Source organism: Nipponia nippon, unplaced genomic scaffold, assembly GCF_047370975.1.
Source record: "Nipponia nippon isolate SJK-2023a ecotype South Korea unplaced genomic scaffold, ASM4737097v1 scaffold_15, whole genome shotgun sequence".
Classification (NCBI taxonomy): domain Eukaryota; kingdom Metazoa; phylum Chordata; class Aves; order Pelecaniformes; family Threskiornithidae; genus Nipponia; species Nipponia nippon.
In genome coordinates, this window is record NW_028262331.1 from 4,351,604 (window position 1) to 4,378,754 (window position 27,151).

The 27,151-nt window shown below is 48.3% G+C and overlaps 3 protein-coding genes across 14 annotated transcripts; all 3 read left to right on the forward strand.

The window, feature by feature from the left end:
• The first annotated feature begins 75 nt into the window (after positions 1–75).
• DERL2 (derlin 2) lies at positions 76–6,031 on the forward strand. The gene is made up of 7 exons (XM_087751456.1): positions 76–233; positions 772–837; positions 1,119–1,192; positions 1,643–1,736; positions 2,273–2,468; positions 3,055–3,145; positions 5,118–6,031. The coding sequence occupies exons 1-7, from the start codon at positions 141–143 to the stop codon at positions 5,221–5,223; spliced, it is 720 nt and encodes a 239-aa protein (XP_087607582.1). The 5' UTR covers positions 76–140; the 3' UTR covers positions 5,224–6,031.
• Positions 5,519–20,859, forward strand: DHX33 (DEAH-box helicase 33). 11 transcript variants are annotated; one of them, XM_087751439.1, is made up of 13 exons: positions 6,094–7,815; positions 9,712–9,872; positions 10,587–10,814; positions 11,587–11,757; positions 12,656–12,841; positions 13,576–13,687; positions 14,061–14,220; positions 14,649–14,737; positions 15,315–15,442; positions 16,029–16,232; positions 17,389–17,475; positions 18,240–18,551; positions 19,033–20,859. In XM_087751439.1, exons 1-12 carry the CDS (start codon positions 7,614–7,616, stop codon positions 18,546–18,548), a joined length of 2,037 nt encoding a protein of 678 aa, XP_087607565.1. In that variant the 5' UTR covers positions 6,094–7,613; the 3' UTR covers positions 18,549–18,551; positions 19,033–20,859. The 11 variants fall into 11 exon arrangements, 8 of the variants coding, with proteins under 8 accessions (XP_087607570.1, XP_087607565.1, XP_087607566.1 ...); XM_087751440.1 differs by having other exon boundaries at positions 20,382–20,859; XM_087751441.1 differs by having other exon boundaries at positions 20,841–20,858.
• On the forward strand, positions 20,800–26,960 carry C1QBP (complement C1q binding protein). Of its 2 annotated transcripts, none has more exons than XM_087751453.1 (6): positions 20,800–20,927; positions 22,186–22,336; positions 22,884–22,971; positions 24,017–24,112; positions 24,967–25,089; positions 26,532–26,960. In XM_087751453.1, exons 1-6 carry the CDS (start codon positions 20,846–20,848, stop codon positions 26,679–26,681), a joined length of 690 nt encoding a protein of 229 aa, XP_087607579.1. In that variant the 5' UTR covers positions 20,800–20,845; the 3' UTR covers positions 26,682–26,960. The 2 variants fall into 2 exon arrangements, with proteins under 2 accessions (XP_087607579.1, XP_087607578.1); XM_087751452.1 differs by lacking the exon at positions 20,800–20,927 and adding an exon at positions 20,987–22,028.
• The last annotated feature ends 191 nt before the right edge of the window (positions 26,961–27,151 follow it).

Below are 27,151 nucleotides of genomic sequence, written 5' to 3' on the forward strand. Positions count from 1 at the left end.
CTCGCTGCTCGGCCAATGAGAGCGCAGCGCGGCCGCCGGGGCGCTGCCGGTGCCGATTGGCTCCGCCGGGGGTTGGCGCGAGGCGGTGCGCGCAGGCGCAGAGGCGTGGCGGAAGCGGAAGCGGCGCGGGGAGCGCTAAGATGGCGTACCAGACCTTCCGGCAGGAGTACCTGCAGGTGCCGCCCGTTACGCGGGCCTACACCACGGCCTGCGTCCTCACCACCGCCGCCGTGGTGAGTGGGGCCGCCCGCGTCTCCGCAGGCGCTCCCGAGGGCCCGGCCCGTGGGTGGGGGCGGTGGGGCCGGCTCCGCGGCGCCCCGGGAGGCCGCCCGCAGCCTGGCAGAGCCGGCGGGGCGCGGGGGAGAGGGAGGGTGCCCGGGAGGAGGGGGGTGAGGCTCGTTGGGGCCGTGCCGGCGGGCTGGGGAGAGGAATGGGCGTGGGACCCGCGGAAGGGGTTACCTCAGACGCCTCCCGCGCCCCAGGGCCGGGTCCCCTCCCCTCAGGGCCTTCTGAGCCGGGGGGGTCCCCGGACAGCAGCGCTCCCGCGGCCCCTCTGCCTGCCCTCCTTGACACCGGGAAAGGAGCGAAGCACAAATAAATAACAGCAGCGTGAGGGGGGCTGAAGCGGTTGAGGAGGCTTTTGCTGGAGTGCTCAGTGTGCTGACCGAGAGCTTGGGCTCTTTTTGGCACAGAGAAAGGGGGTTATTTACTTAGGCGTGTAAAGCCTTTTCTTGATGTATTGATTCCATCGAATGTTCTCTTCTTTTTCAGCAATTAGAACTAATCACACCCTTTCAGCTGTATTTCAACCCTGAATTAATATTTAAACACTTTCAAGTAAGTGTTTTCTAAAGTGTGGGAGGTTTTTAAGTAAACTGTTGAGTTTGCAAGTGCTTGCCTTTTCAAAACTGAGTGTTACAAATGACTGTGACTTTTCATGTTGAAGTTATATTTTAAAAAAGCTAATGAAGTTAGAGTGCCGATCCCTGTAATCTTAGCATAGCTCTTAGATGCATTGACTGTGAAGGAGATTTCAGTTAGATTGCTACTTACTTTTGTATTTAGACAACAGAAATAAGCTGTCATGTTTAAAGTCCTTGTATTTGTCTTATTTCCAGGTATGGAGATTAATCACAAACTACTTATTCTTTGGACCAGTTGGCTTTAATTTTTTATTTAACATGATCTTTTTGTATCCTTGATCAAGTTGATTTTCTTTCCTTGGAAAGCAGAGCTCCAGAGTACAGGCATGTTGCTATACGTGCATGTAGGCAAAGGCTCAGTTCTGCTCCACCGTGAAGTTCCTGGGAGTTTAGGAATGCCGGCTTCACTGATGTCATGGATGGACATCAATGGGATTTCCTTCAGAAGTTGTCAAGAATTTTGCTGTTTGCTTTTGTGGCGTTAAGGCTTTGTTGTACAAGCCTGATCCTGCAGGTCGGTTCTGACATACAGGAGAGAATTCCAAGTAACTTTTTTTCTCCTGGGTCTGCCCTCCCTTTTGAGGCACCCAGAAAGAGCCAGCTGATGAAGTAAATTGATACAAAACTTACATCTAAGCTCATGTATAATTGAATCCTTTTCCCCTTGGATCTTTCTTTAAACTTATTTGCAATCAAATTTTCCTGACCTGCGACTTCAGATATCGTTACTGCCGAATGCTTGAAGAAGGCTCTTTTCGAGGTCGGACGGCAGATTTTGTATTTATGTTCCTTTTTGGAGGATTTCTAATGACTGTATCCTTATTTTTTTTAATTCCAAACTGCTTTAGTGAAGCTAAAGATATGTGAATGAGAACTGAAACCATGATGTTACATTTATCTTCTTAAGTGAGAATATATTTTGTTTGTAGTGTGAGGAATAACAGTATTTGTTAAAGTAGTTTTGAATGCTTTGTGACTTCTGCTGTTAAATATTGGGCTGGTCTTTCAGGGTTTTTACTGCTTGGCAGGATTATGGGAATGAGATTATCAGATGGAAGGGGACTGCTCAGGTGTGTCATCATGCTCAGGTTGTCCAAGAGAAATGCTGTTGTTTCAGTGATCTCATGCTGAATTATACTTTAAAGGTGTTATTCATGCTGCACCTACCCTGAATCCTGCTATAGGTGTTGAATTTGATCGACAGTAGGTTTGATTTACTTGAACCTGGGAAAGTAGAGATAGGAATTGTAAGGAAAATGTAGGATTACCGGTCAAGCTGTCAAATTCTTCTCATGCTTGACTTCACAATGATTATTTGGTGAACTGTTTTCTTTGACTAACTATCACAGCTTTTTGGCCTGTTCGTGAACTTGGTTTTCTTGGGTCAGGCATTCACAATAATGCTCGTGTATGTGTGGAGCCGCAGGAATCCCTATGTCCGTATGAACTTTTTTGGTCTTCTCATCTTTCAAGCCCCGTTTCTGCCCTGGGTATTGATGGGCTTTTCGCTGCTTTTGGGGAACTCCATCATTGTGGATCTCCTGGGTAAGGAATTGCAAGAACCACAAGGATTTGTTCCTGCTCGTGTTTTACATGAGACAAAAAATGTGGAAAAAACCAAAGGGCTAAATGCCTCTTACTAAGTATTAGTCTGGTATAATGGTGCTACATTTATACCAGGCTTTTCTTGATTTCTAAACACTGTAGCGTATTTTGTACTGTAACAAGGATGGAAAGAGCTTCTGATGCTTTGGCTTTTAATTGCTTGGAATCAGCCCAGGTACGTCATCTGATTGTGGGCATCAGACTATTGAAGTAAAATAGCTTATATTACAATTTTTATCAACTCTAGTAAAGCCATGACATCAGTATGTTTAATAATGACAAACAGTTTTCCTTGTATTAATGTCTTGTAGTGTAAGTTAAGCTTTTCATCTGATGTCAATGCGCTTCATTGATTCTTTCACAGAAAATATGATAAGAGATCTAAAAATACAAAAGCAATGTGTGGTGGTGGGTTTTTTGGGTTGTTTTTTTTTTTTTTTTTGTTCCTGAAAACTCTAGTGAAGCATTTGAAAGTTGTAAAGGAGAAGTATTGAAAATCACCATATGACTTTTCTTTATGTACTAGGCATTGCCGTTGGGCATATATATTTTTTCTTAGAGGATGTCTTTCCCAATCAGCCTGGTGGTGGAAGGCTTCTGAGAACACCATCTGTCCTGTAAGTATTGGTGTCTGATTTGGAACGGATGTAGGAAAAGTGCTTGCATGGAAAACTGTTTATAATTCAGTCACATCAACTTCTGGTAAATTAGACAGCCCGAGACAGAACTGTGGTGTGTCCGTACTTGCTCTTTTTTTTAACTCATGTGTTGCCAGACGGGAGGGGGGTGTCTTACAGATGTGTAAGTGGGAACTAACTTCTTGCGGAGAAGGGCTAAGGGGGTTTTGTAACCCTTGATTTCTTTGGTGACATTTTTTTAGTCTTTGCTAACTGAGTTTTGCCTGTTGGTGGTACCAGAGATGCACGTCTCTTATTGAGGTGTGAGGAATACCAAAAGTCCTGCTGTGTATTAAATATATTTAATATTTTTTTTATCTGTAAATCATTCTCTATTTCACAACTTTGGCAAAAGGCTTCAGTGTTTGTACTACTGAGCGGTGCTACTCCTACTCAGTTCCCTCTTGTGCAGAGGGCTATAATCATCTGTGATGCAGTACAGCAGCCTGGCTGAGAGAAGCTTGCCTAAACGATAGGGCAGCTGAGACATTGGAAGTTGAGCTCTATGACACTCTTAGAATTATCTAGAGCTGAACTGATTCTCTTTTTTTGTTTGAACTAGCCTGAGGAATTAAAATGTCGTATTCAGACCCATGCTGAGTTTAACTGCTGGGTCATACCTGTTTGATTGGACAAGTGCACTTACACTGATAGTTGATTTCTGTTCAGTATAGGCTTTATCTTCAGTAAGTAACTGTTCCAGGGGATGGCTGCCGCACCGGCTGTCCCAGGACAGCTGTGCTGGTCGCTTTTGTAGGCCTACACTGATCTAACTTGGCCTTAGCAGCTGAAGGCTGTTTCTGATGAGGGCTGCCTTCAGATAAATGCAACTCTAGACAAACTGAGTGTCCAATTCCACGTGTGCGATAAGGATATATTTGAGATTTCCCATTTTCACAGAGGGCGATGCCTCCAGCTGCGTGCAGGAGGAATCCTAAGGCTGTTGGAGCAATGCGTGCTGTCTCAGTAACTCTCTTCCTCCGGAAAAAATGTCAACCTGTCTTCAGGCTGCCGTTTAAATCCTTTTACGTGTCTGTATTCAGAAGGCTGCTTGTGATTCTTGTCTGGGTCTAGAATTAGGGATTTTTTTTTTTTCCCCAGATGCTTTAATTTTCTTTGTCTTAGCTGCAATCCTGTAATACCCCCCCATATTTTCTTTTTTTCTGTTCTGAAAACTTCTCTGAAATGGCCTGTCACTCTGGGTGAAGAGAAGAATCCCTTTAGCTATTCTAAGAACTGTCTTGTTCATCACACTTTACTTTTAAGACGTTTTGGATGTAATGACTGCTTGAATGCAGCCCGTGATTTTTTTTGTTTGTTTCAAAGAATCTTCTACATTTTTGTTTCTGGATAAACAAATCTACAGAGAAAGAACCTCTCAAACTAGTTTTGAGAGTTGCAAAATAACCTAGGAGATTAAGCGTGATTTTTGTAATAAATAGGAAACCCAAGCCTCTGATGTCTCAAATGCAGACTCTTCTATGGATCTCAAGTCTGCCTGTCAATGCCTGCATCCTGCCTGTGAGACTGAGATCATACTGCCTGTATTTGACTCTTGCTTTGTCCCTTTCTCGAGATGTGAGGAGCTCTTCAATATCGCGTTCATGTTTTGCTCCCGTATCCTGTCCTAGGAGAACATGCTAGATGTATGAAATTCTGCCTTATACTGGAGGTAGAATTCTAACTTTCAGCTGAATCTCATCAGTCTCGGTTGATTTAGGCAAATAATTCTAGACCTTCGTCCAGATGGCTCCTAATTGGAGAGCAAGTGTGACTTGGATATAAATCACCAGTGCTTTGGCAGGCTGTTTCTGAGGGAGGATGCTGTACGTGTGCAGAATTTGAGCAGTCTTGGCCTTATCGTGAAACACGTATTCTAAAGGGAAAAGAAAAAATCTTTTCTGTTTTCCAGGAAAGCAATATTTGATACACCAGAAGATGATCCTAATTACAATCCCTTGCCAGAAGAGCGACCGGGAGGATTTGCATGGGGAGAAGGTCAGCGCCTTGGAGGCTAATAAGCGTCTGTGCCAAAACCCAGCGACAACTGGGAGAGACTGACCTGAATGAAGTTCCATACTGGGGACTCTCTCATTCCCCATTGTGGAAAGGACACTTTTTGACAGCTCTATGGTTTTGAATACAAGCACTTTATGAAATGGCAGTCTAATCCAAGACACTTCCAGGCTACCAGTGTCTTTCCCAGTCAGGGAATTTATTGTGCTGGTAATGAAAATACTAATCCAGTGGAGCCAAAAAACCTAAAACTGGAAACCATTTCCTGTCAACTTCAGTTAACAAGACCACGAGTACTTCTTTAAAGTGATTTCTAAAGCATTTTTTCAAGTTATTTGATACAGGAAACTTTACAGGGGACAAAACCAACTTTTTTGGGTTTAACTCATTTTTTATTCTTGGATAAAACAGCTACAAGATGGTTGAAAGTGTAAGTCCCTATTTCAATGGCAAAAGGTTTTTTAATCTGAGATGCTATTGTCTCCAGTCTCGTTTGAATTGTAAGAAATACGTGTAGCATAATGCAGGCTTTTCGTTTTGTCAGTTGGGTTTCTAGAACGTGTCTCTGTGTGAATACGCTTGCAGGCTGAGACTACGTTTTGATGGCTTTTCCCCCAAAGACTGTGTGGTCAGATGACCAGGGTTGAGTCTTACTGGTTTGTTTAAATAGGTAGTTCTACAAAATCCACTCTCAGACACGCACACTTCTAACGGTTATTAAATGACTTGGAGCACAAGGGAAGAAAACTTGTCTGGAGTCAGAACTGCTCAAATATCTCAGACGATGACTTGAATAAAATGTCTTGTGGATCCTTTTTTGTTAATCCTTTGTGCAATCCTGTAGGCTTGAGGCAGCTGGTGAAAAAGCAGAGGTTGGAAAAGGCAAGTCCCTGAAGAGACAGCACTAATGCAAGCTTTTCCCCCAAGCGTCTCTCAGAACCGCTAGGAAACAAGATTGTCTGCTCAAGGGATTAAATTTGTGGTCTCTATATGAAGTTTGTTGCGGGAGGACTGAGTGTCTGACGCAGGTCAGTGACACCGAGTGGGATTTAGCTTGGAGTTACGTTGATTATAAATATCTGATGAGGAGCCACGTAAGGAATTAAGCACAGTTTGGCTCGTCACGTTCAGTCCCTTCTGAGACGCTATGGCCTCTACTGGGTAGCTCCTTATTGAATATATGGTAATAGATAAAAAGAGAGATTGTTGAAACTGCATCTTCCTCTTAATTTTGGGAGGATAGGCTCACCCTTGAGACATATGTGATCATCTTATGTAGTCTCAGATTTTGCTGTTCTTAAAAACTGGCTACAGGTTTTTCACTTGTTTGTGGTCCAGGAGATGTGTTGGGATCTCGTGGGGAAATGCGTTGCCCACAAGCAGTGTGTTAGATACTGATAAACAAAATCGGTGAGTCCATTTGTATCTGCATTTTATCTGTTAAAGGTTATAAAAACTTAAGGGAGATTTTTTTCCCAGAAAAACAGACTTTAAATCTTACTCTCTAGGAGTACTAAAAATGTTTTGGGCGATGTTGCTTCAGGGTAGCTTATGAGACCGGAATTGGATCAAAACCTTTTTATTCGTTCAGTGTTCAAGGGCCTGTTGCTAGTTTGCTGGTGGGACGTTGGGGAGCGGGGATGAAGCTGAAGGCCTGTGGCTGGGATAAAACCTTCTGTGAATCCGAAGCCCCGCTGTGAGGCGGGCAGGGTGACGTGCCCCTTCCCGAGGATGACCTCCTCTTCCGAGTCATGGACTGATAAGGCGGCTTGTCCATCCTTCCTCTTCCAAAGCTGCTTTCCTCGCATGCTTCCTTCCGCTCTGGTGGAGTATTTCACGTTTAATTTACTCGTTACAGAGTAACGCCATAGCATCCCTATCTGGGAAGAACTTTGGAGTGTTGCTTACTTGCACCCCAGGGCAAAATTGACTATTGCTGGCAGGTTACTGTCTAACCTGGTCCTTAATTGCTCTTGGAGCCATTCTCGGGCAGCCTGTCATGCAAAAAAGTGTTTAAATACCAAAGTCCTCGGGAGAGTGCCTCATCAGCTGTGCGTGATGTCAGGGATTATTTGTGCTGCCAAATCATAAATCGGAGGGACCTGGCTCCTGAACCTGCCTCTCTAAGATGCCGTCTGCTCGCCAGCTCTCTGCCCCTCCTGGCTGGTGTTCAGACTCTGCGGGTGTCCCTGCTAGGAGCGGGGGTTTGCTGAGCTCCCCTTGCCCCCCGGGCACCCCAAGGGGGTGGCGAATGGCGCCCGCCGGCTCTGGGACTACGTCTCCCATAAGGCCCCGCGGCGGGCGGGCGGCGCGGTGACGCCGTGGCGGCGCGGTGACGCCGTGGCGGCCGTCTCCCCGGTGACACGCGGGCCTGAGCCGCGGCGGCGGGGCGATGCCTGCGGGCGGCGGGGAGCCCCCGGCCAAGCGGCTGAAGGCGGCGGCGCTGCCCCCCCGCCCCGCCATGCTGCCCGCCTCCCCCGCGCCCCGCCGGCACCCGCCGCCCGCCGACTCGCAGCGCCGCGGCCTGCCCATCTTCCAGGCGCGGGGGCCGCTGCTGAGCCAGCTCCGCGGCCTCGACAGCGCCGTCCTCCTCGGTGAGAGCGGGAGCCGGGCGCGGCGGGGGGCAGCGGCTTTCCTCCGCGCCGCCCCGGGCCCCTCAGCCGGGAGCGCTGCTGCCGGCCGCTGGAGCGGGGCTCGGCGGGGGCTCGGGGACCGTCGGCGTCCCGCGAAGGGCAGCGGGTGTCCCCGGCGCGGGGTTTGGGCGGGTCCGGCCGCGGGACGGGGGACGGGGGACGGCGGGGCCTGGGAGAAGCGGCAGAGGGGTGGTGCGGGGGTAAATCTGAAACGCGGTGCGTTGGTAGTAGTTCTGTTCTTGAGCTTTGACCGGTTAAGGCAGCTGGTGACTTAATTTTTGTGGAGAAGGCAAAAGTATTTCTCTCTCCTTTCTGTTTCGCCATCTGCCTGGAGTTCAGTCAACTTAAAGCCAAATGGGAAAACCCACCGCTTTGGAAAGTGTCTCCTCAGCTACATTTTCAGGGGCATTCTCTAATTTTATTACGCGTTCTTTGAGTCCAAACTAACAATAAGCTTTTTGTCTGACTTTCAGGAGCTGAAGACATACAACTTCCCAGCTGGAAGTCTAAAGACCCAGCATTTATTAGCATTAAATGAAAAATGCTTTGTATTTCACTCCTATATGTGAACCCTTAAAAAAATCAGTCATGGTAACTGATAGACGTGACTGCATTTATCTCCTTTCTTCTGTATAATCCTGAGATTGTCATTATTGCTTGTTAAATATACGCCATAATATGCCACTTAAAATTGTGCAGCTGTGGAGTGAGCTACAAAGCTCGCTCGTGCTATTTCCAGTCTGCAGCTGCAGTGCTTACAATGTGGCTTTTCGATTCTTCTCTGCTTGGTGGTCATCTTTCTGAGTTTCTCATGCTTCCTCCTCCTTCTCTCGTCAGTTCTCACCTCGCTCCCCCCGTGTGCTCTGTGCCGTTGCTGTCTTGCAAGGATTGAGGGTACAGGGCTCTCGTTTCCAGAGCCTCGCGCTCTTTCGTGTAAAGTGATTCTTGTACCGGGCCAGTAGGAAGCTGAAGAGGATCTGATCTGAGTTACAGATGTGTTTTAAGCTGTAATAAAATGAGCAGGAAAATGACGGTGATGTTGAAAATATTCTCTGCTCTTCCTTGCATGTTGCACTTTAGGACGGTTTTACTTGCGGTGCCTCTAAGCCCTGTGATTTGTGCTGCTTTATACTGTGCCCAGTAAGGGATGCTTTTTGTTGTCGGTGCTGCGGTGGGTGCTGATGGTAGCTGTCTGTATGCTTTTGCTGATTACCGTCGTTGGTAGAGGGGTCTACACAGTGTTTGTGTTGGAAATACACCTGGGGGCAATGGGATAGTGTTTGTTGTGTTGTGTGGATGGAGAAGACCTTCACCCGAGCCTGAAGGGACCGTCTCTGATTTCAGGAAGGCACAGAGGAAGACTTGCTGGCTTGTCGGTGCCCTGAGTGCTCCTCTGAGAGTCTCAAACCATAACTTGGTACTTGCTGTTGTGACAAAAGCTTTAATTTGCTTGCAGCTTTACTTTGAAAGTTCCTAGTGTGTAGTAGTTATACTATTTATTTATCAATGTCTATTCCTTGCTCTTCATGATTATCTTCTTACGTTGGCTGTGTTACACAGCAAGCGCTTCCTATCTGGACAGACTGGGATATGTTTGTAAACCAGAGCGTGGCCGGAGAGAACCTGGGTGAAAGGAGTTTTGCAGAGGAGTGGTCTAGCGACTAGAGCGAGGCGTTGGGTGCTGCCCCTGGCCTGCCGCTGCTTTACGGTGTGACTTCGGGCAAGTTGTCCAGCCTCCTCCTCTCTTCAGCCTCCCCATCCTGAAATATGGTTAAAAGTTAATATAAAAAAATGAGTTGGGACCTTTCATTTGAAGATGCTATAGAAGGGGAAAACTATTCCCTTGATGTTCCTTAGGAGAAACAGGCTCGGGGAAGACCACTCAGATCCCTCAGTACCTCTACGAAGCAGGAATTGGCCGCCAAGGCATCATTGCTGTGACCCAGCCTCGCAGAGTAGCAGCTATATCCTTAGCTACCAGAGTCTCGGATGAGAAGAAGACAGAGCTGGGGAAATTGGTAGGTTCTTTACAAAGTCTTCAGAGAGTTTGTTTAGTACTGCAGTGCCAATGGGACTCTATCAGGGCTTAATGGGTAAGATAAAAAACAGCCACAGGGTAATAGGTAGTCTTCATTTAATAATATGCCTGCGTGGAAAAAAATGGCTTTTTACCTCCTTCTGGGGCTCGGGGGGGCAAGTTTGACTCTGTCTCTGTGGTATTTTACTTCTTGATTATCGTCTGTGTTCCTCCATTTGAAAAAATACTGGTTAATGAATAAAAAAAAATATTGTGCTCTCTTCCATTGCTCCCTGTATCAAAAGTTACCGGCAAGGAGAGCAGAGTGCTGGATCTGGGCAGATCTGTGAATCTGTGGGAGAAAAGTGGAGGAGAAAGACTTCCCCTACGTAAAGTCTTTGGAGAGCATGGAGCAGTTTCTAGCAGGGGAGGAAGGAAAGGAAACTTGGAGCATTTGTGATGGACTTCTAGTTGGGAAAAAGCCAGCTGGGATACGGTGTTGGGAGCTTCCTTTAGGTGGATTATTAGATTTCTAAGACTAACTGCTCACGGACTGCAAATACACCGTTACGCTTTCCTGAGTCTCCTTGGAGTTCTAGTTGGCTATGTGCGATGCTTTGGCCAGAGTGCTTTGTAGTCCGTCCTTGTGGTACGATGGCAATGAGAAATGCAAGTAACTTTGTGCTTGTACTTTCTGTAACGATCACTTCCATAGGTTGGCTATACTGTACGCTTCGACGATCTTACGTCTGATGAAACTAGAATCAAGTTTTTAACAGATGGAATGCTGCTCCGCGAAGCTATTGGGGACCCTATGCTGCGGAAGTACAGCGTTGTCATCCTGGATGAAGCCCACGAGAGGACAATCCATACTGATGTACTCTTTGGAGTGGTGAAAGCTGCACAAACGAAACGGAAGGAACTGGGCAAACTGCCACTAAAAGTATGTGCGCCTAGGATGGCAGCAAAGGGGAGGGATGGGGCTTGGACCCTGAGCGCTATGAGTATCTCCTGGGGTTTTCCAGAGTGTTTGGAATTTCAACCTCCACTGTTTTCCTGTTCCTAAAAAGCCCCTTTAAGTCTGGATAGAACTTATGGTGTGTGGGCCTGATAGGACACATCTGAACAAGGTATCTGGTCACATCCATGCTGCCTTTTTTCATAAGAGCCCCTCGGGTGTGAGCTATAGACTAGACGTGGTGTTTGGGGAGGTTTTCGTACTGTTGCTGAGAGCACCCTGGATACAGGAGCTCTGATATGACAGCTGTGTGACGTGCTCACACTGGGGAAGGAGATTGCATGTGCGTGTCAGGTGCACAAGAATTTATGTGAGTACATGATGAAGCGTGTAAGAGCATGTTGGTTTTGATGGGGAAGGCATGTAGGGGACTGGTAGGGTCCTAGCACTGTGTCGTTCAACAGACCATTGTGCAGCCTAGCTTTGTGGGTACTCGGATCTGTTTATTAAATGTTGGAGGAGAATTTTAACACGTCTTCACTCACTTTATCGTACCAACACTTCATGCTTGTGTGACACCAAAGCTGATGGCTTTAACAAGGAAATATCACTCTCTCCTGTCCCAAACTCTGTGTGCTTTTTGCTGTTCTGCGCATATATCTCAGTCTCGGGAAGCTGACTTTTGGCTAGTCCTGACTGGTAAGTGTCCTGCTCGGTCTAAACTGCAGTGCTAACCCATCTTATGCTCACATTGAAGGTGATCATCATGTCAGCTACGATGGATGTTGACCAGTTCTCCCAGTACTTCAGTGGAGCTCCTGTTCTCTATTTAGAAGGCCGGCAACATCCCATTCAGGTCTTTTACACCAAGCAGCCTCAGAGTGATTACCTCCAAGCAGCACTGGTGTCAGTCTTCCAGATCCACCAGGTATGGTGGTCTTGTCAGGTTTGCGCCTCCCCGGGGCCGTGGGTTGTTGGTTGGGGGGGCTCACAGGTTGCTATGGCAGAAGACGTGGCTGGAGCTTGATGCTGCCAAATCAGAGATATCCCTGAGGTGCTCCACTGCATCGTCCAGGAAAAGCGGATGGCTGGGGAGTGTGCTGGGTTAGTGAGTTGGATTGGCTCAAGGGAGGGGTTGACAAACGCTGGTGTTATTCCAGAAGTGGAAAGATTGGAAGTGGTCAACTGTAAGGAGTCTTAGCTTGTGGCGGGAAATCCAGGCATAAGCGAACAGTAGTGTGAAGACAGTTCTAATTTACTGGCAAAGTGTAACCACAGAGCAAGTAGAGATCTATTAAAATAACAGCTCATAGGCATTTTGTGACTAGATGTTTGAATGTAAAACTGCCAGATGGTTAGGTCATTTAATTAAACTGTTTATTACCCTGCATTTAATGCTTTGAAGATGCTGCTGCTGTTAGGATTTTGGGACTTGTACATCAAGGCTGGAGTCAAAAGGAGACTGCTAAGCGAAGATCTCTGATGTCAGTTCATACCAAATACCCACATGTTCCTCTCACCTGAGTTTTCTTTGTTTACTGGCTTGTACCTGGGTGCTTGCTGACTCTGTTAAGTAGACATGTGGCTTTAAATGATTTCTCCGTCCCGTTAAGACTCAGTCCTGCAAAATGCAGTTTACCCTTCCCCTCCAGTGAATCCATTGGGAACTTCAGGCTGTTGTGTACGTTGCACAGCATGTGTGTCTTTTCTTTCTTCCTTACCTGCTTTGCTGACTTGCTGTCAGGACAACATCTCATTACAACCTCGGTACTCCCTCCCTGTCCAAACCATCTTAACTTCCCACTTGCTTTTTCCTCTGGCTCCAGGAAGCACCCTCTTCTCAGGACATCCTGGTGTTTCTGACTGGTCAGGAAGAAATTGAAGCAATGACCAAAACCTGTCGAGACATTGCCAAGCATCTCCCTGATGGCTGCCCACAGATGGTGGTGATGCCTCTTTACGCTTCTCTGCCCTACTCTCAGCAACTCCGTGTCTTTCAGGCTGCCCCCAAGGTGAGGCAATATGATGGGTAAACAGGATGAGTTTGTCTGTTTGCTTGCATGAGTGTTTGGAAGAAACGTGGACCTTAAGGGGTTAAAGTAGTCTGTACTGATAGTAAGTAACAGTCTCCACTGTCTACTGACTTTAGGCTGAATGGTTCCAGTGTGATACAAGATGATGCAACTGGGATGGTATTAACAGATACATACGAGAATTCATCTGGGATCATAAAAAGAAGGAAGGATTAGGGGGAGTGAAAAGGGCAGAGGAATTCAAATTTCCCCCATTTCATAGGCATTTTATGTCCCTATCGCAAAAAAGCTGCAGCAGTTAATGGGCTAGCCAAATACTAAGAAAGCTAAAAAGCTGGGCATATTTGGCAGGGCCGTAAGAAAAGGAAATTGTGCTGCCTCAGGCCCTTTTGTACCTATTCAGCAGATAAACAAGAATTCAGGTCTTGTGCTTGTGCCAGAAATGAAATCAAAATGGTTTAAAGACATATTGCTAACAGCTGTCCCGGGTGGTGTATTTTGTTGCAAGAAGTGTGAGCGCATGCTTTAGAAACTCATTAGGGACTAGAGATTATCTTGATTTACGAGAGCTGGCGTAGCGAGCATGGTATGTGGTCGTAGCATGCTGCAATGGTACGTAGGCTTGGGCCACGCTGGCCAAAAGTAGTGGCGTTTCTTCATTGCACATAATCTAAAATGGCTTTTGACTGGCTTTAGTTTGCTCTTCCTTCCAGGGCTGTCGCAAAGTGATCCTCTCCACCAACATCGCAGAAACCTCCATCACCATTGCGGGAATAAAATACGTTGTGGACACAGGCATGGTCAAAGCAAAGAAGTACAGCCCGGGTGAGGAATTCTAAGGAACGATGCAGAGATTGTTTTCAGTTTTGTAAAAGTCATTTGAGGCAATGAGCCCTGCCGAGACCTGATTTAAAACACCCTCTGCACTGTCTAAATTAATGTCCTAGGTTTTAGGTGTGGGTTTGAGGGGGGGTTTTTGAGTACCAGCAATGCAGGGGTAAAAATCTGTCAAATGAATCTTCTCTTCGTGGACACAGTGCGTGATAATTACCTTTGCTTGGGGGTGCTAAACCAAGTGAAGTCTGCGCAGTATTTGGATGGCAGACTGGGATTTTTTGTTGTTAATCCTACAACGTTACGTTTTTCAAAGCTGTGTGTTACACAGACATTGACTGAAGCGATGCTTTTCCATACATAGAAATCGGTCTGGAAGTGTTGGCAGTCCAGCGGGTGTCGAAGGCCCAGGCTTGGCAACGAACAGGGAGAGCAGGGCGAGAGGACAGTGGGGTCTGTTACCGGCTCTACACAGAGGATGAGTTTGAGAAGTTTGACAAAATGACAATACCTGAGATACAGAGGTGAGAAAAGAACCCTGACACCGTCACACTTCTTGTCACACCTCTTTTATGTACTGTTAGAAATGGAACTGTGTAAAGAACTGAACAGCAAAACTAGACCTAGGGTCTGACTGGTTGACTTTTAAGAAAAATAAACTCTGGAGACTAAACAGAAAAACAAGGAAGCGTTTGCTCAGGGTGGACGTTTGGGCTCTGAGTCTCCAAACACGCGTGGGCAATAGTTCTCTTGACTTTCCTCCAAATCTTGCCTCGCCTCCTACCCTTTGTGGTTTAGGAAGTAAGGCTTCACCAGCCAGCGTTGGACTAGTTTCTGTCAAGTTGCAGCACAGATCTGAGGACTCCATCTCAGCTTACAGGCAACTAAAAGAAAAGAAAAAAATAAAAAAAAAAGAAGAGAACAATCTCGGTTGTTTTTTCTGCCTATGCAGGTGTAATCTGGCCAGCGTGATGCTTCAGCTCCTGGCCCTGAGAATTCCCAATGTGCTCACCTTTGACTTCATGTCCAAACCGTCTCCTGGTAAGTCGTTACAAAGGCAGCCTTGGAAAAAACTGACAAATGAGTCACTGAGGAATTGCTTAAAAATAATGTCTTCAGGCCAGCCAGAGTGTGGAAGGTCAGGGCTGTAAAAGGGGACCTGTCTCGCTCTGCTGCATCTTCTCCTGGTGGTCCAGAAGTCTCAGATTCATTCCCTGCTCATTGCTTTTGCTCAGCCTCATCAGAGCAGCCATGGTTATGGCAGGGAGCGGGGGAGTCCAGCTTCCAAACAGAGCAGGGAGCAGTTTTGAGTCATAAAGAACATGAAGGTGGGCCTTAACTGCCAAGGAAAGCCATGGAGAATCTCACGCGCCTTCTGCTCAATGCTAGAGATGGCAGCTTTAGTTTTGCCTCTGTTTTTGCTGCTTAAATTGGAAAAGGCAATTGTTCTACTGGATAGAGGGGGATAAACCACAGTTTGGGGCACTGATTTCTCTAAACAGAAAGTACTTGTCCCTCTGGCCAGGGCACAGAGGTAGTGGTGGTACCAGCTGATCCTTCACATCCCTGTCAGTGCCAGCCAGGAGGCCTCACAGCCTGAACCTTCTTGTTTTGACAGATGCTATTCAAGCAGCGATTGAGCAGCTGGACCTGCTGGGAGCTGTGGAGCGAAAGGATGATCAGCTTGTTCTAACCCCCTTGGGAAGGAAGATGGCAGCCTTTCCACTGGAACCAAAGTTCTCTAAAGTAAAAACTACAGAAAAATTGGCTAATTTTTCTCTCATGTACTCTTCCCAGTACCATTGGCATTTCTCTTTCAAGCTCCTTGAACAAGGTCTGGAATTTGGGGTGACTGCAGCTGTACTAGTATATTTGCAGTACGTTAATGAAGCACAGCTTTATTTCCAACAGCTGTGCTGCTTTGCTTGTCATTTGTTGTTAAATTCAGGGAGATTTTTTTAAAAGATAATTTCTTTCCTCTGGCACCTCTGAAGCTGAAACAAGGCTAATTCCCTTGCAGTTTCTAGGATTGCTGGCAGCGCTGCCATGAAGTGGCATGAGTGGCACTTTCATGAAGTGTGTGATGCTGTCATTGATTTTAGTCACCATGTTTGTACTGTATATGAACTGGCCGGTCTCAGGAGAGGGCGTTGCTGTTAAAGGTGCTTGGTGAGCCCATAAGAGGATTTACAGTTGTCTCTAGGCCCAACTGTTTATGAAATTGTCCTAAGCAATGCTCGGTAAAGTTCCTGGGCTGCCAGTGAGCAGAAAAGTCTGCCCATCTGGAGTGGATTTGGTCAACTAAAAGTCAGTTTTGTTCTGTGATTTGCAGACCATCCTCCTGTCCCCCAAGTTCCACTGTACAGAAGAGATCCTGACCATCGTGTCGCTGTTATCAGTGGACAGTGTCCTCCACAATCCCCCCGCCCGGCGGGATGAAGTGCAATCCGTCAGAAAGAAATTCATCTCCAGTGAGGGGGATCATCTTACCTTGCTCAGCCTGTACAGGGCCTTCAAAAATGTCAGTGGCAACAAGGTAGGATGCTCTGAGGACACCAGGGCTGTCTGGGCTTATGGTGGGGAGGAGCTTTTCTGGCATACAGCAAAGTGACATCCGCATCCTTCACGGCTGATGCAATATGCATCCTTCCAAAGCAATGAGAAGAGAGGACTTACTCATCCTGTACCATTGGGTAATTGGAGAAGCTGTTCAAGTGCCGAAGGTTCCCCCAGAGGCTGTAGCAAAACTGATTATCAAAAGCTTCATAGAATCGTTTAGGTTGGATAACCTTTAGGATCATCAAGTCCAACCGTTAACCCAGCACTGCCAAGTCCACCACTAAACCATGTCCCTAAGCACCACGTCTACCCGTCTTTTAAATACCTCCAGGGATGGGGACTCAACCACTGCCCTGGGCAGCCTGTGCCAGGGCCTGACAGCCCTTTCCGTGAAGAAATTTTTCTAATGTCCAACCTAAACCTCCCCTGGTGCAACTGAAGGCCATTTCCTCTTGTCCCATTGCGTGTTACTTGGGAAAAGAGACCAACCCCCACCTCACTACAGCCTCCTTTCAGGTAGTTGTAGGGAGCGATAAGGTCTCCCCTCAGCCTCCTCTTCTCCAGGCTGAACAACGCCAGTTCCCTCAGCCATGAGCCCAGTTCTGTAATTGGAGCCAGGTCTCTTCCTTCCCTGGTTCCAGCTGGAAACAGGAGGGAGTGGGAGAGTGTTGAGACTTGCTGATAAATGCCCTAGACATGCTGTTGGCAGGATTCATTGCAAAAACACTGAGCATATTTACAAGCAGATTTTGATTTATCCTACCCTATAAACTCCTCAGTTTGACTTGTAGGTCTGTAGACTCGTGTACCCCATTCCTTGCAGCATCTGTCATTCTTACATTCTTTGTTCTCACCACCTGTAGGATAGCAAGTGCTGTTTCGCAGCACTCTGTGACCTTGCAGAGCGATTCTGAGTGGGAAGAGAACAACAACATGCCGTTTCTTGGCACTGTTGGAGGGCGTGTAGACAGAGGGGAGTAATTGGGTAGAAATACGACAAGGAAATGGGTTAGCACCTTTTCTCTGAGAAAGACTGTGTCTTTGGAGGATTCTGCTTTTCATGGTATCCAAAGATTGCCATGCTGCTTGGGTGAAGAAACAGCCCCTTCTAACTCCTGGTGTCTCTGCTGCAGGAATGGTGCAAAGAGAACTTTGTCAACAGCAGGAACATGATGCTTGTGTCAGACGTCAGAGCTCAGCTCAGGGACATTTGTGTAAAGGTAACTTGTTGCCATATTTTATTTCTCTGTTTCACCTGTTTGTATTTTTCTGTTTGTCCCCGAACTAATTTTGCTGTGCACCAAGTCCCAGGAGTGAGAAAATGTGGTTTTGTTTTCACTGTCCCATGAATAGTCAGGTAAAGTTCCTGACTCTGCAGCTGCATCCCAAAATCTCAGAGCTGCAGGGCTCAGTGGGTTGAGGAAAGGTGAAGAGACAAGGGGAGCTCTGGGAAGGCTTCTCGGGTAAAGGACAGTTTTTCCTAAGGGATTTTGCTGCTCTAGTGTAGATGTGACTGTGCTACGTGTGCCACTGAGTGACGTCAGCCTCAGCAGGCGTGCTGGCTGGCTTCTTCACAGAGTCAGGCGTTCAATTTAACAGCAGCTTTCACATCAGCGCTGTTCCTGCCAGTTACAGAGCGTAAGGCGCGGCGTGAGAGCTGCTGCTGAATTGTTTGCAGCCTGTACGTGACATGGGAGCTGCCGTTTGGCACCCCTGTCTCGCTGTGAACGCTAGTTGGCCTAAAACTCACTTGTAGAAGGAGAGTCTCGATCCATTTTGCGGCTCATCTTGTGCTTGCTATTAGTCTGGATTAGCCTAACATCTACCTGAGCTGAATTCCTAGTGGTCCTTTTATATTTCCCATGCTAGCAGGGTTTCTGCCACAATATCGCCTGCCTCGGAAGCCCACTAAAATGGGGCTGTGTTTCCCCCTGAGGGTGCACGTACACGCTTGCTTACTCTTGTGTCTCTCGCTGCTGAACAGCTCTCGATGCCGATCGAGTCCTCCCGCTCAGACACTGGAAACATCCGCCGCTGCCTGGCTCACAGCCTCTTCATGAACGCCGCGGAGCTGCAGCCGGACGGCACCTACAGCACCGTGGACTCTCACCAGTTGGTGGCCATCCACCCCTCGTCCGTGCTCTTCCACTGCAAGCCAGCCTGCGTGGTTTACAACGGGCTGCTTCACACCAACAAGCGCTACATGCGGGACCTGTGCGTGGTGGACGCGGACTGGCTGTATGATGCGGCGCCTGACTATTTCCGCAGGAAGCTCCGAACGGCCAAGAACTGACCGGTGGGTCTGGGACCAACAGGGCCGGGGTTTTTAGGCTCGCCCTAAAAGACTGGTTTTTTTGTAATGAATATACGGGAGCAGTAGAGCTTTGCCTTGCCAGTCAGGTAAAAACCTTAGAGGAAAATGGCTTCTCCATGAGAGCCAGACCTCACAAGTCTCCGTGGCTTAGAACAATCATCCTTTTTAACAGTTAATCTGTAAAAGGGGAAGGTAGTATGTGCTCTGTGCACGTGTGTATGTGTGCGTGATAAATCTATACTGGGGGAGGAAAGGCGCTGGTATCAGATTCCAGTTTTTAACACTTACTGAAGTTTAACAGGCCTGTATATGAGGAATTGACATCCTAAGAGCTCTTCTGAGCAGACTTGGTATTTTTGATGATCATGCTTGTATCCTTAGCAGGTTTTATTGGGAAAAAAGGAGAAAAAAGTTTTAAATGTCTACATACAGGGAAAAACGCCTTTTTTTTTACTATTTCTAGAAGGGAGGTGCTACTGTCTTTTACCTCATCAAACATCTTTCTGCCTGCGTGTCATGTTCACCGTCTTATTGGGGACCATGCGAAGGCCAGTGATGGGAATGCCTGCTTGGAGAAGGTCTTCACAGCTTTGCGTCTAAGCCTCAGGGGCTGGCACTGGTTTCTTGGAGAGGTTGTCCAGCCGCCTGCATGTTTGGCGTCATCTTCGTTCACCCTTTTGCTGTTAGGGCATGTTGTTCCTCAGCAAATACTTCTGGCTTTTCTGACTCTTGTCCGTGCACTTTTAGCTTTGGAGTTGGCACGCCATCCCCCACAGCTAATCAGGCCAGCTTGAGGAAGGCTCAGCAAAACGAGGATGAAGATGCGGTTTAGAGATTGGGCTTCTTCAGAGGTCCTTGATTCATCAAATGTTTGCGTCTTCTGCTCTGATACCAGTGCTTTTCCCCCTTCTGCCTCCCCCAACCCTGTCCCAGTTACACTTTGGTTTTCCATTAGAAGTTTGGAGCTTGACATTGTCAAGAACCACAGATCTACCATTAGTATCTATTATTTGGGTTTTTTCTTCCATATTCCCTTGGCATCTACCGATCTGGCTTTTTCCTGTTGGAGAACAGTGGCAATACCAAACTTAATCGTCTTTTTAAATACTGGAATGAAGACACTAGTGCCACTCCAAAAGGAAAACTTGTTCTTTAATGTGAAGGAAGTGGATTTATTCCATTACCACTGTGTGTTGGTGGGGGGAAAAAATAAGTTGCTTTTAAATTATATCCTAAGTACTTCTAAAATAACCTCTCTGGGAGAGGTAACTTGCAGTTTCAACAGAGTCTGTTGACGCAGTAATTTATACAGATTTTTGGATGAGTTGAACTAAAGCAGGTTAGGTGCCTGAAAGGGTGGGAGAGGAAGCTGTTCCGCACACGCAGTGCCACTGCGTAGCGCAGTGGGGTCAGTTTACGTGGGCTGTGATGGGATTGTGGTGTTCAGTCCTTGTATCCTTCAAATGGCAACTTTGGGAAAAAAAAAAGCTTATAACACATTAATAGGGCTGCTCAGGGATGCAGTCATATTGGCTGTTAGCAAGCCCTCATTCACTGCATTTGCTTGGGGAAAGCTGCTGGCTTTGCTTGTGATCTGTGGGCACAAGCTGCGTTTGCCATGTAATAATTTGTCCTTTCTGGTTACACAACACATTGTAACATGTCTTTTCTTTGGGCTCCAGTATTGGCTTACCTTGGTTTTCTCTGAAAACTGGAGCAAATACCTCTTTTGCTCTTTTTTCTTACTTTTTTTTTTTTTTTTTTTAACTGCAACGTCACTTGTGCTGATCTGCAAATTGCTGTCTCCCAAAGAGTGTAAGTAGGTACCCGGCGTACCTGGAACGGTCTCACCTCTCAGCCTGCTCCTCGGAAGGGTGATACGGAGTGTCTGCAGGGGCGCAGTGGACAGGGACGCACATCCCCTTGTCGTGCCTCTTTGCAATGTTGTTCTTTAGTGGTTTGAAAAAAAGAAGAAAAATAAAAAACAGTGAGTGGGGCACAGGCAAAACTTGCCACTTTTGTAAGTATGACCAGCTGCAGTTTGGGATTGGTATTTCAAGGGCACGCATTTATTTCAATTGTTCTCACTCACGAATTGCAGGGAATTATCAAAGCACTGTATATATCTGTTTCGTGGTTTTATAGACTGCATCTGTAGGGGAAAATGGAATATAAGCACATTTGGTTTGGGCAGTCTAATTTAACAGTCAGTTTAAGGGAGGGGATGGGTGTTTATTTAGAACTGATTTGTATATTTTTCCCAAAATAAAGAAGCGATGGCAAAAATCCAGGTCCTGGGTGGTGTTTTGTGGGACACGAAGGCTGCGTGGATGGAAGAAATGATCACAGGAGGTTCAGGTACAAGTCCCAGCGTTTTCAGTTCTTGTGGGAGCGTCTTCATTTTAAGCAGTCTGGGGTGTGTGTGTGCGGATGTTAAAGACAAGACGTTAAGGTGGGTCAGTGAATCTGTGCTTTGCCTGCAGAACGGCCCCCGTCATCACGTGTGCGGTGCTCAAACACCGGTGTGGAGCTGGGGGTAGAAATCCTGGTCCTTCGATGCGATGGGGCGCTATCGATGCGATGGGGCGCTATCGATGCGATGGGGCGCTATCGATGCTCTCCTGCTACCGCCCTGTGGTGCGCAGCAACGGGCCTTTCGTGCTTCTGCTCAAGAGAGGGCAATAGTGCCGGCTTTTGGACAAAGGAACGCTTCATGCCAGGAAACAGCTTGCCTTGGTCAATCTTCCCTCTGAAAGATTTATTGTTAAAGGAGAAAAAAAACCAAAACCCCTTTTTTCTTTTTCCAAGCCGGAAAGCTGACTATTCTGCTGAGGAGCGGGGCGATGTACGGGGGCAAAGCTTTCACCACGTATGCTGCTTTTTCTTGGCGCAGCCGGGAGGGAAGCACCGGCCTTTTTTCCACACCCCTAAAGCTTCCCTGAGCACCGGGGCGGGGAGGCGGCCGGGCCTGGTGCTCCGTACGTGCCGTCCCTGCCCCCTCCTCCTGTCCTCGCTTTTTAATGCTAAGTTAAAATAGTCGTGAGGGAACCTTTTGCGGTTCCCTTCTGCCGGGGCCGGGATTCGAACCCGCGGCCCCGCTCCCCGCCGCGGTGGCCGCCGGGGCCGGAAGCGGGGCGGGCGGTTCCGGGGCAGGCGGTGTCCTCTGCCCGCCCCGCCGCGCCGCACCGCACCGCACCGCACCGCACCGCACCATGCTGCTCGCCCGGGCCCTGCGCGCCGCCGCCGCCCTGCGCCCGCCGCTGCGCCACCCGCCCCGCCGCCTCCTCTCCGCCTCCTCCTCCTCTCCCCGCGCCCTCCTGCCGCCGCCCGCCGCCGCGCCGCCCCTGGCCCGCTCCCTCTGGCAGCTGGGCGGCGGCGGGTGGCGGACGGCGCTGCTCCGCCCGCGGCGGGGTTCGGCCGGCGGCGTCTCCTGCGGCTGCGGCGGCCTCCACACCGAGGGTGAGCGGGGGGAACCGGGTGCTGCCCTGAGGGGAGCGGGGACCCGGGGCCGGGGGGGGCCGGGGGCCGTGTGAGGGGACGGAGCGTTCCCGCCCTTGGGAGCACGTGGCGGCGGGGGGGGGGGGGGTGTCCTGTCCTCACTCCCCTTTCCCGCCAGGCGACAAAGCCTTCGCCCAGTTCCTGACGGATGAGATCAAAGAGGAGAAGAAGATCCAGAAACACAAATCCCTGCCCAAGGTCTCCGGCGGGTGGGAGCTGGAGGTGCACGGCACCGAGGCCAAGCTGGTGCGGAAGATCGCCGGGGAGAGGTAAGGGCGGGCTGCGGCAGGGCTCACCCTGCGCCTGAGGGCCAGCAGGTAACGGGAGCCAGATTCCTCCTTGTGCTCGCCCTACTTCTGTTGCTATCTGGCCACTCTATGCAAACGGGACGTTGCAGAGGCTCTTTATTTTACCACCTTGAGTCAAAGGCACCTTCTTTTTTTTTTTTTTTTTTTTTTTTAAACAAGTTTGCTACTGTATTGCGTGTTACAATGTTTCTTGCCATCTTCCTGCATTAAAAATAACAGTTAAGTCCAGAAAAACTTAGAATCATAGAATCGTTTAGGTCGGAAAAGACCTTTGAGATCAAGTCCAACCATTAAGTCCAACCGCCAAGTCTCACGCTGTTCGTGAGAGCAGCTGGAGGAAGCCAGCTTCACTCAGGTGTGTGTCTTAAACTGCAATACCTGGTTTGGTTCTCGGTGCGTGAATTCAACAGCAGCAACGCTGTCCCCACCACAGAAGCTTCCAATAGAAGATATTTTGATGGGTATTTTTTGAGTGTGTTCGAAGTAACTGCTTCTCTTTCTTTTGAAGGATAACAGTCACGTTCAACATCAATAACAGCATTCCACCCTCAGTTGATGAAGAAACACAAGAAGACCAGAAACCCGATGAGCAGGAGGTAACTTAGTCTTGATGTGCACTTCAGTGATGGGTACGCAGAGGGAAGTTAGAACCTTGCCCTCAAGTGTTAAGGTTTTTTTTCCCCTCTCACTTGATATTTGGGAGCATTAAGTTGCAAAATGCAGATTTTTCTGGGTTGGCTGTGACCCTCCTCTCTGCAGCAGAAAGGCAGAGCAGGGTGAGAGGGCTCTATGAGGAGAAATGCAAGGAACTCTGATATCTCTTGCCTTTGCAACCCCCTGCAATCAGTACTGCCTTTTGTACTTCGCTAGCGTAACTCACGGTGCTGGCAGGCAGTGTCAGTGAAACGCAAAGCTATTCACATGGCTTCACTTGCCTGGTGTTGTTGGTCAGAAGCATCTCACTCCTATTTAATAAGACTTGGTAAAAATACTGGTAAAAACTGTAAATGAGCAATATAATTTGAGGCAGATGGCTTCATCTGCAGTGACACTGATGCCAAACGAGTCAGGAATGCAGCTGCTCTGTTTGTAGCAGTTAACTTGCGCTTTCTGCGTGGTGGTGTTTATTCCAGCGCGCTGCACTCGGCTGGGTGGGACAATACTGGGGACACTTGTGCGGTGCTTCCCTCCCCGGGTGTGTCTCTATCCGCTGAGAAATCACAGTGCGCTTGGTCTGTGCACGCGTCCGCGTTGATGGCGGTCCCTGTGCCCTGCCAAGTTTCCTCCATGAAGGAGAGCAGCTCCTGCGTCAAAACAGTCTGAGTCTGTTCCCAGCTCCTGTCACTTTGGCGGGACCCATCCAGGTGAGCCACAGGCTCGCTGGGTTGTCGGGGGGGGGGGGGGGGGGGGGAGGTGCTCCCAGCCGCCATTTTACCCGTGTGATGAGGTGCAGAGCGGAGGAGGGGCTGAAGGGCCTTGGCGAGGCTGGGGGAGGCTTGGGCTGCCCTGGCCAGGTCAGAGGCTGCAGAAGGAGGGTGCCAGGAACAGGGTGCGCTGGATGGGCTGCGTTGCTGGGCTGGACTGTCATCACTTTGGCTCCTCTTCAGACTCCAGTGCTGATGCAACTTTTCTCTTATTTAGCCTGATCTTACATCAACTCCAAACTTTGTTGTGGAAGTAATAAAAGATGATACAAAACAGACCCTTGTTCTTGACTGCCATTATCCGGAAGACGAGGTGAGTATCAAGCTGGTTGTGTGTCAGCCACAGCCAGCTCTGCGCTGTGCCTCACGGTGCATTTCCCGCTTGACTGTAGTGTAACTGCGCTGCTGTTGAGTCTAACTGCTCTTTATAATCTGTTGGCTTTCTGAATCTGCAGAAAATGCAGTCTCCTCTTAACTCTCTCTTCTTGTTTTTTAACACACACAAAGAAAAAGGCTTTCCGTTTGCAAGAACACTCTTAGGGGAGATGTTCCGTTGCATTCCTCACATCCTGACCTGGCGTTTCTGATCGGCTGCTTCTTGGCCAGTTTATTGAATTACATTAGAGAAGGGAGGCCTGGCTTAACTTTAATACACGGCAACTTGAGAGGGGTAAACAAGAATGGCCAAAACGAGAGATTGTGTCAGTAACTTGCAAATCTCATTGTTGTGAGAAGTCACAAAGAGAAGTAGGGATTAAAAAGGGGCGGGGGGGTAAAATTGAGAGCTTTGGTTCAGACTGATCTTTGTGGTTTATTTTGTAAACCTTAACAGATCATTTATGCAGCCAGTCTGGGCTGAGAAAGGTTAGACGGACGTGTGAAGACAGATTTAGAACCACACAAAGGGGTTTTTACATCTTTGTAAAAATCAGGCTGCTGACTTAGATCAGGTCGCTGCTGGTTGAGTGACCCGTCGGGATTTCCTGCGTTGTCGCGCACGTCTGTGCTTCTCTTCACAGGCGCGCGTTGAGAGGGGAGAGGCACAGCTTTAGTACCGGTCTTGGGGTTTCGCCTGCAGTGTCATATCCCTAGCTTCGGGATGAGATGGCTGAAGGGGCCCTGCAGTTAGAGCTAACTGCGTGTCTTGCATCTCATCTCCTGTTTCAGGTCGGACATGAGGGAGAGGAAGAAAGTGATATTTTCACAATTCGGGAGGTCAGTTTTCAGCCCACTGGAGAATCGGATTGGAAGGACACCAACTACACCCTCAATACGGATTCCCTGGACTGGGTAAGTGGTGGTGACGCGGCCGTAGGCTGCAGAGGGCACTTGGCTTACCCCGCCTGGCTCTCCGTGTGCTCCTGGATTGTGAACAAGGTCTGTCTGGGATGGCTGAGACGGGGCTCCCCTGCTCTGCCCCAGCGTGTCAGGAGGCAGTGGTTCTGCTGCAAACCCAGGACTACGACATGGTGCCAGCAGCTGTGCGGTGCTGGCGGCGTTACTGGCGGTCAGAGACCCGACAAGCGGAAACGCGTTCTGTTCCAGGCTTTACAGGTTGATTTCCTAGCAGCTGTGTTAGACTGCAGAGACGCTTTGACACTTGCTCAAACATCTTTTGATCTGTGTGTTCAACAGTGTAGCTTTATCAGATACCATGTGTAGACGCCTTTGTTTTCTGGGTCTTCCAGGTATGCTTTTATAGTTGTGACACTAAAAACTAATACAGAATCATAGAATCGTTTAGGTTGGAAAAGACCTTTGAGATCATCAAGTCCAACCGTTAACACAGCACTGCCAAGTCCACCAAGAATACCCAAGAATCTGGCATCTGCTTGCACGTTCTCAATATCAGGCTTTCAAAAGGTTAAGTCGTAGTTGGAGGCTGTGTATCATATGGTTGAAACTTTACTCCTAGAGTGTCTGTCTCTTTGGGAAGCATTGGTGTTAAAATTGGTTAGTGCACTCTACAACATCCCACGCTGCTTTTTTTTTTTCCCCTCTCTGACTTGAGACAGAAAATTAATTAAAAAATGTATATGATTTGTGATCTACTCAGATTACAAAAGTCCAAAATTAATCATTTGCTCAGTAATATTGGTCTGTTTAAAACAAAAACAAAACCGACCAGAAAACCAAGAAACCCATGACAGGTATTAGCATTACTGCACCAAGCCCTAATAATGAATCTGTTCTCCTGAGGAGCGAGGAGGGAACCCACAAGCACTAACATGTGCTGGAGTTGCAAGAGTTAAGTAGGATTAAAAAGAAGAAGAAAGAAAAAAAAAAAAAAAAGAGTTGATGCTGGTAAAAGATGTAGTCTCTCAAACATTTGCATGAGATACCACCCTTCCCAGACCTGGTCAAAGCAATTCACCCCCAAGGCCACAGCGCTATTTCAGGGGCCGGGCAGAGCTTGGTGTGTGTACTCTTCGCCAGACTTTACCTGCCGACTCCTGCAGTCAGTTGATCATCTCCGGAGCGTGGCTCGTTTGTGGTGTTGGGTTTGGGTTTGTATTTGACCCAGTTTGGATGATCTGTTCCGTGGCCCCTTCCCTCCCAGGGCTGCACCCAAGGCCAGGCCCGCCCAGCAGGGGCCGGGAGCTGCCTGGTCTCCTGCGGGAGGCAGGCCAGGTCTTCCTGGGAGAAAGAAGTGCCAGCTGCCGTGGGACATCTTAAAAGCAACCCCTACCCCGGTGTCCTCGGCTAAGGAAGTTTCTGTTCATTGCTTCCAGGCTCTGTACGATCATTTGATGGATTTCCTGGCTGATCGAGGAGTGGACAACACGTTCGCTGATGAGTTAATAGAGCTCAGCACCGCACTGGAGCACCAGGAGTACATTAAATTCCTTGAAGACCTTAAAAGCTTTGTCAAATGTCAGTAGGTAGGCTAGGAAACTTATCTTCAAGTGTGGGTATTCCACAGCACTGCTCAGCCAGCAATACCCAAATAGATCTTCACAGCAGATACGGAGAGTAAGTAACTTTGAATTTGGCAGTGAACATCACGGGAGAATGAGGATTCTCGCTTGTATTTGGGGATTGGTATTTATGTTGCAGCCCAGATCAAGGTCTCTAACGTTATGGTCCTGAATTGCCTCGCCCTGCTTGGGGGGTTTTGTACAATTAAGAATGAATGTGAAGAATAAAATCTGTTCAACATATCACTGAAAACTGGTGGTTTCTCTTCCTGCTGTACCATTGCTGACCAGAGAGCTGCCGCAAAAACGCTGCTAGTGCGTGTCTGTGCCTGAGCCAGCGTTACTACAGCTGCCCGCAGGGCGATGGCGTGTGCCGGCCCCGAGGCTCCTCCAGGGAGAGCTGTTCCCGCACCTCCAAACAGGCGGTGTGCCCT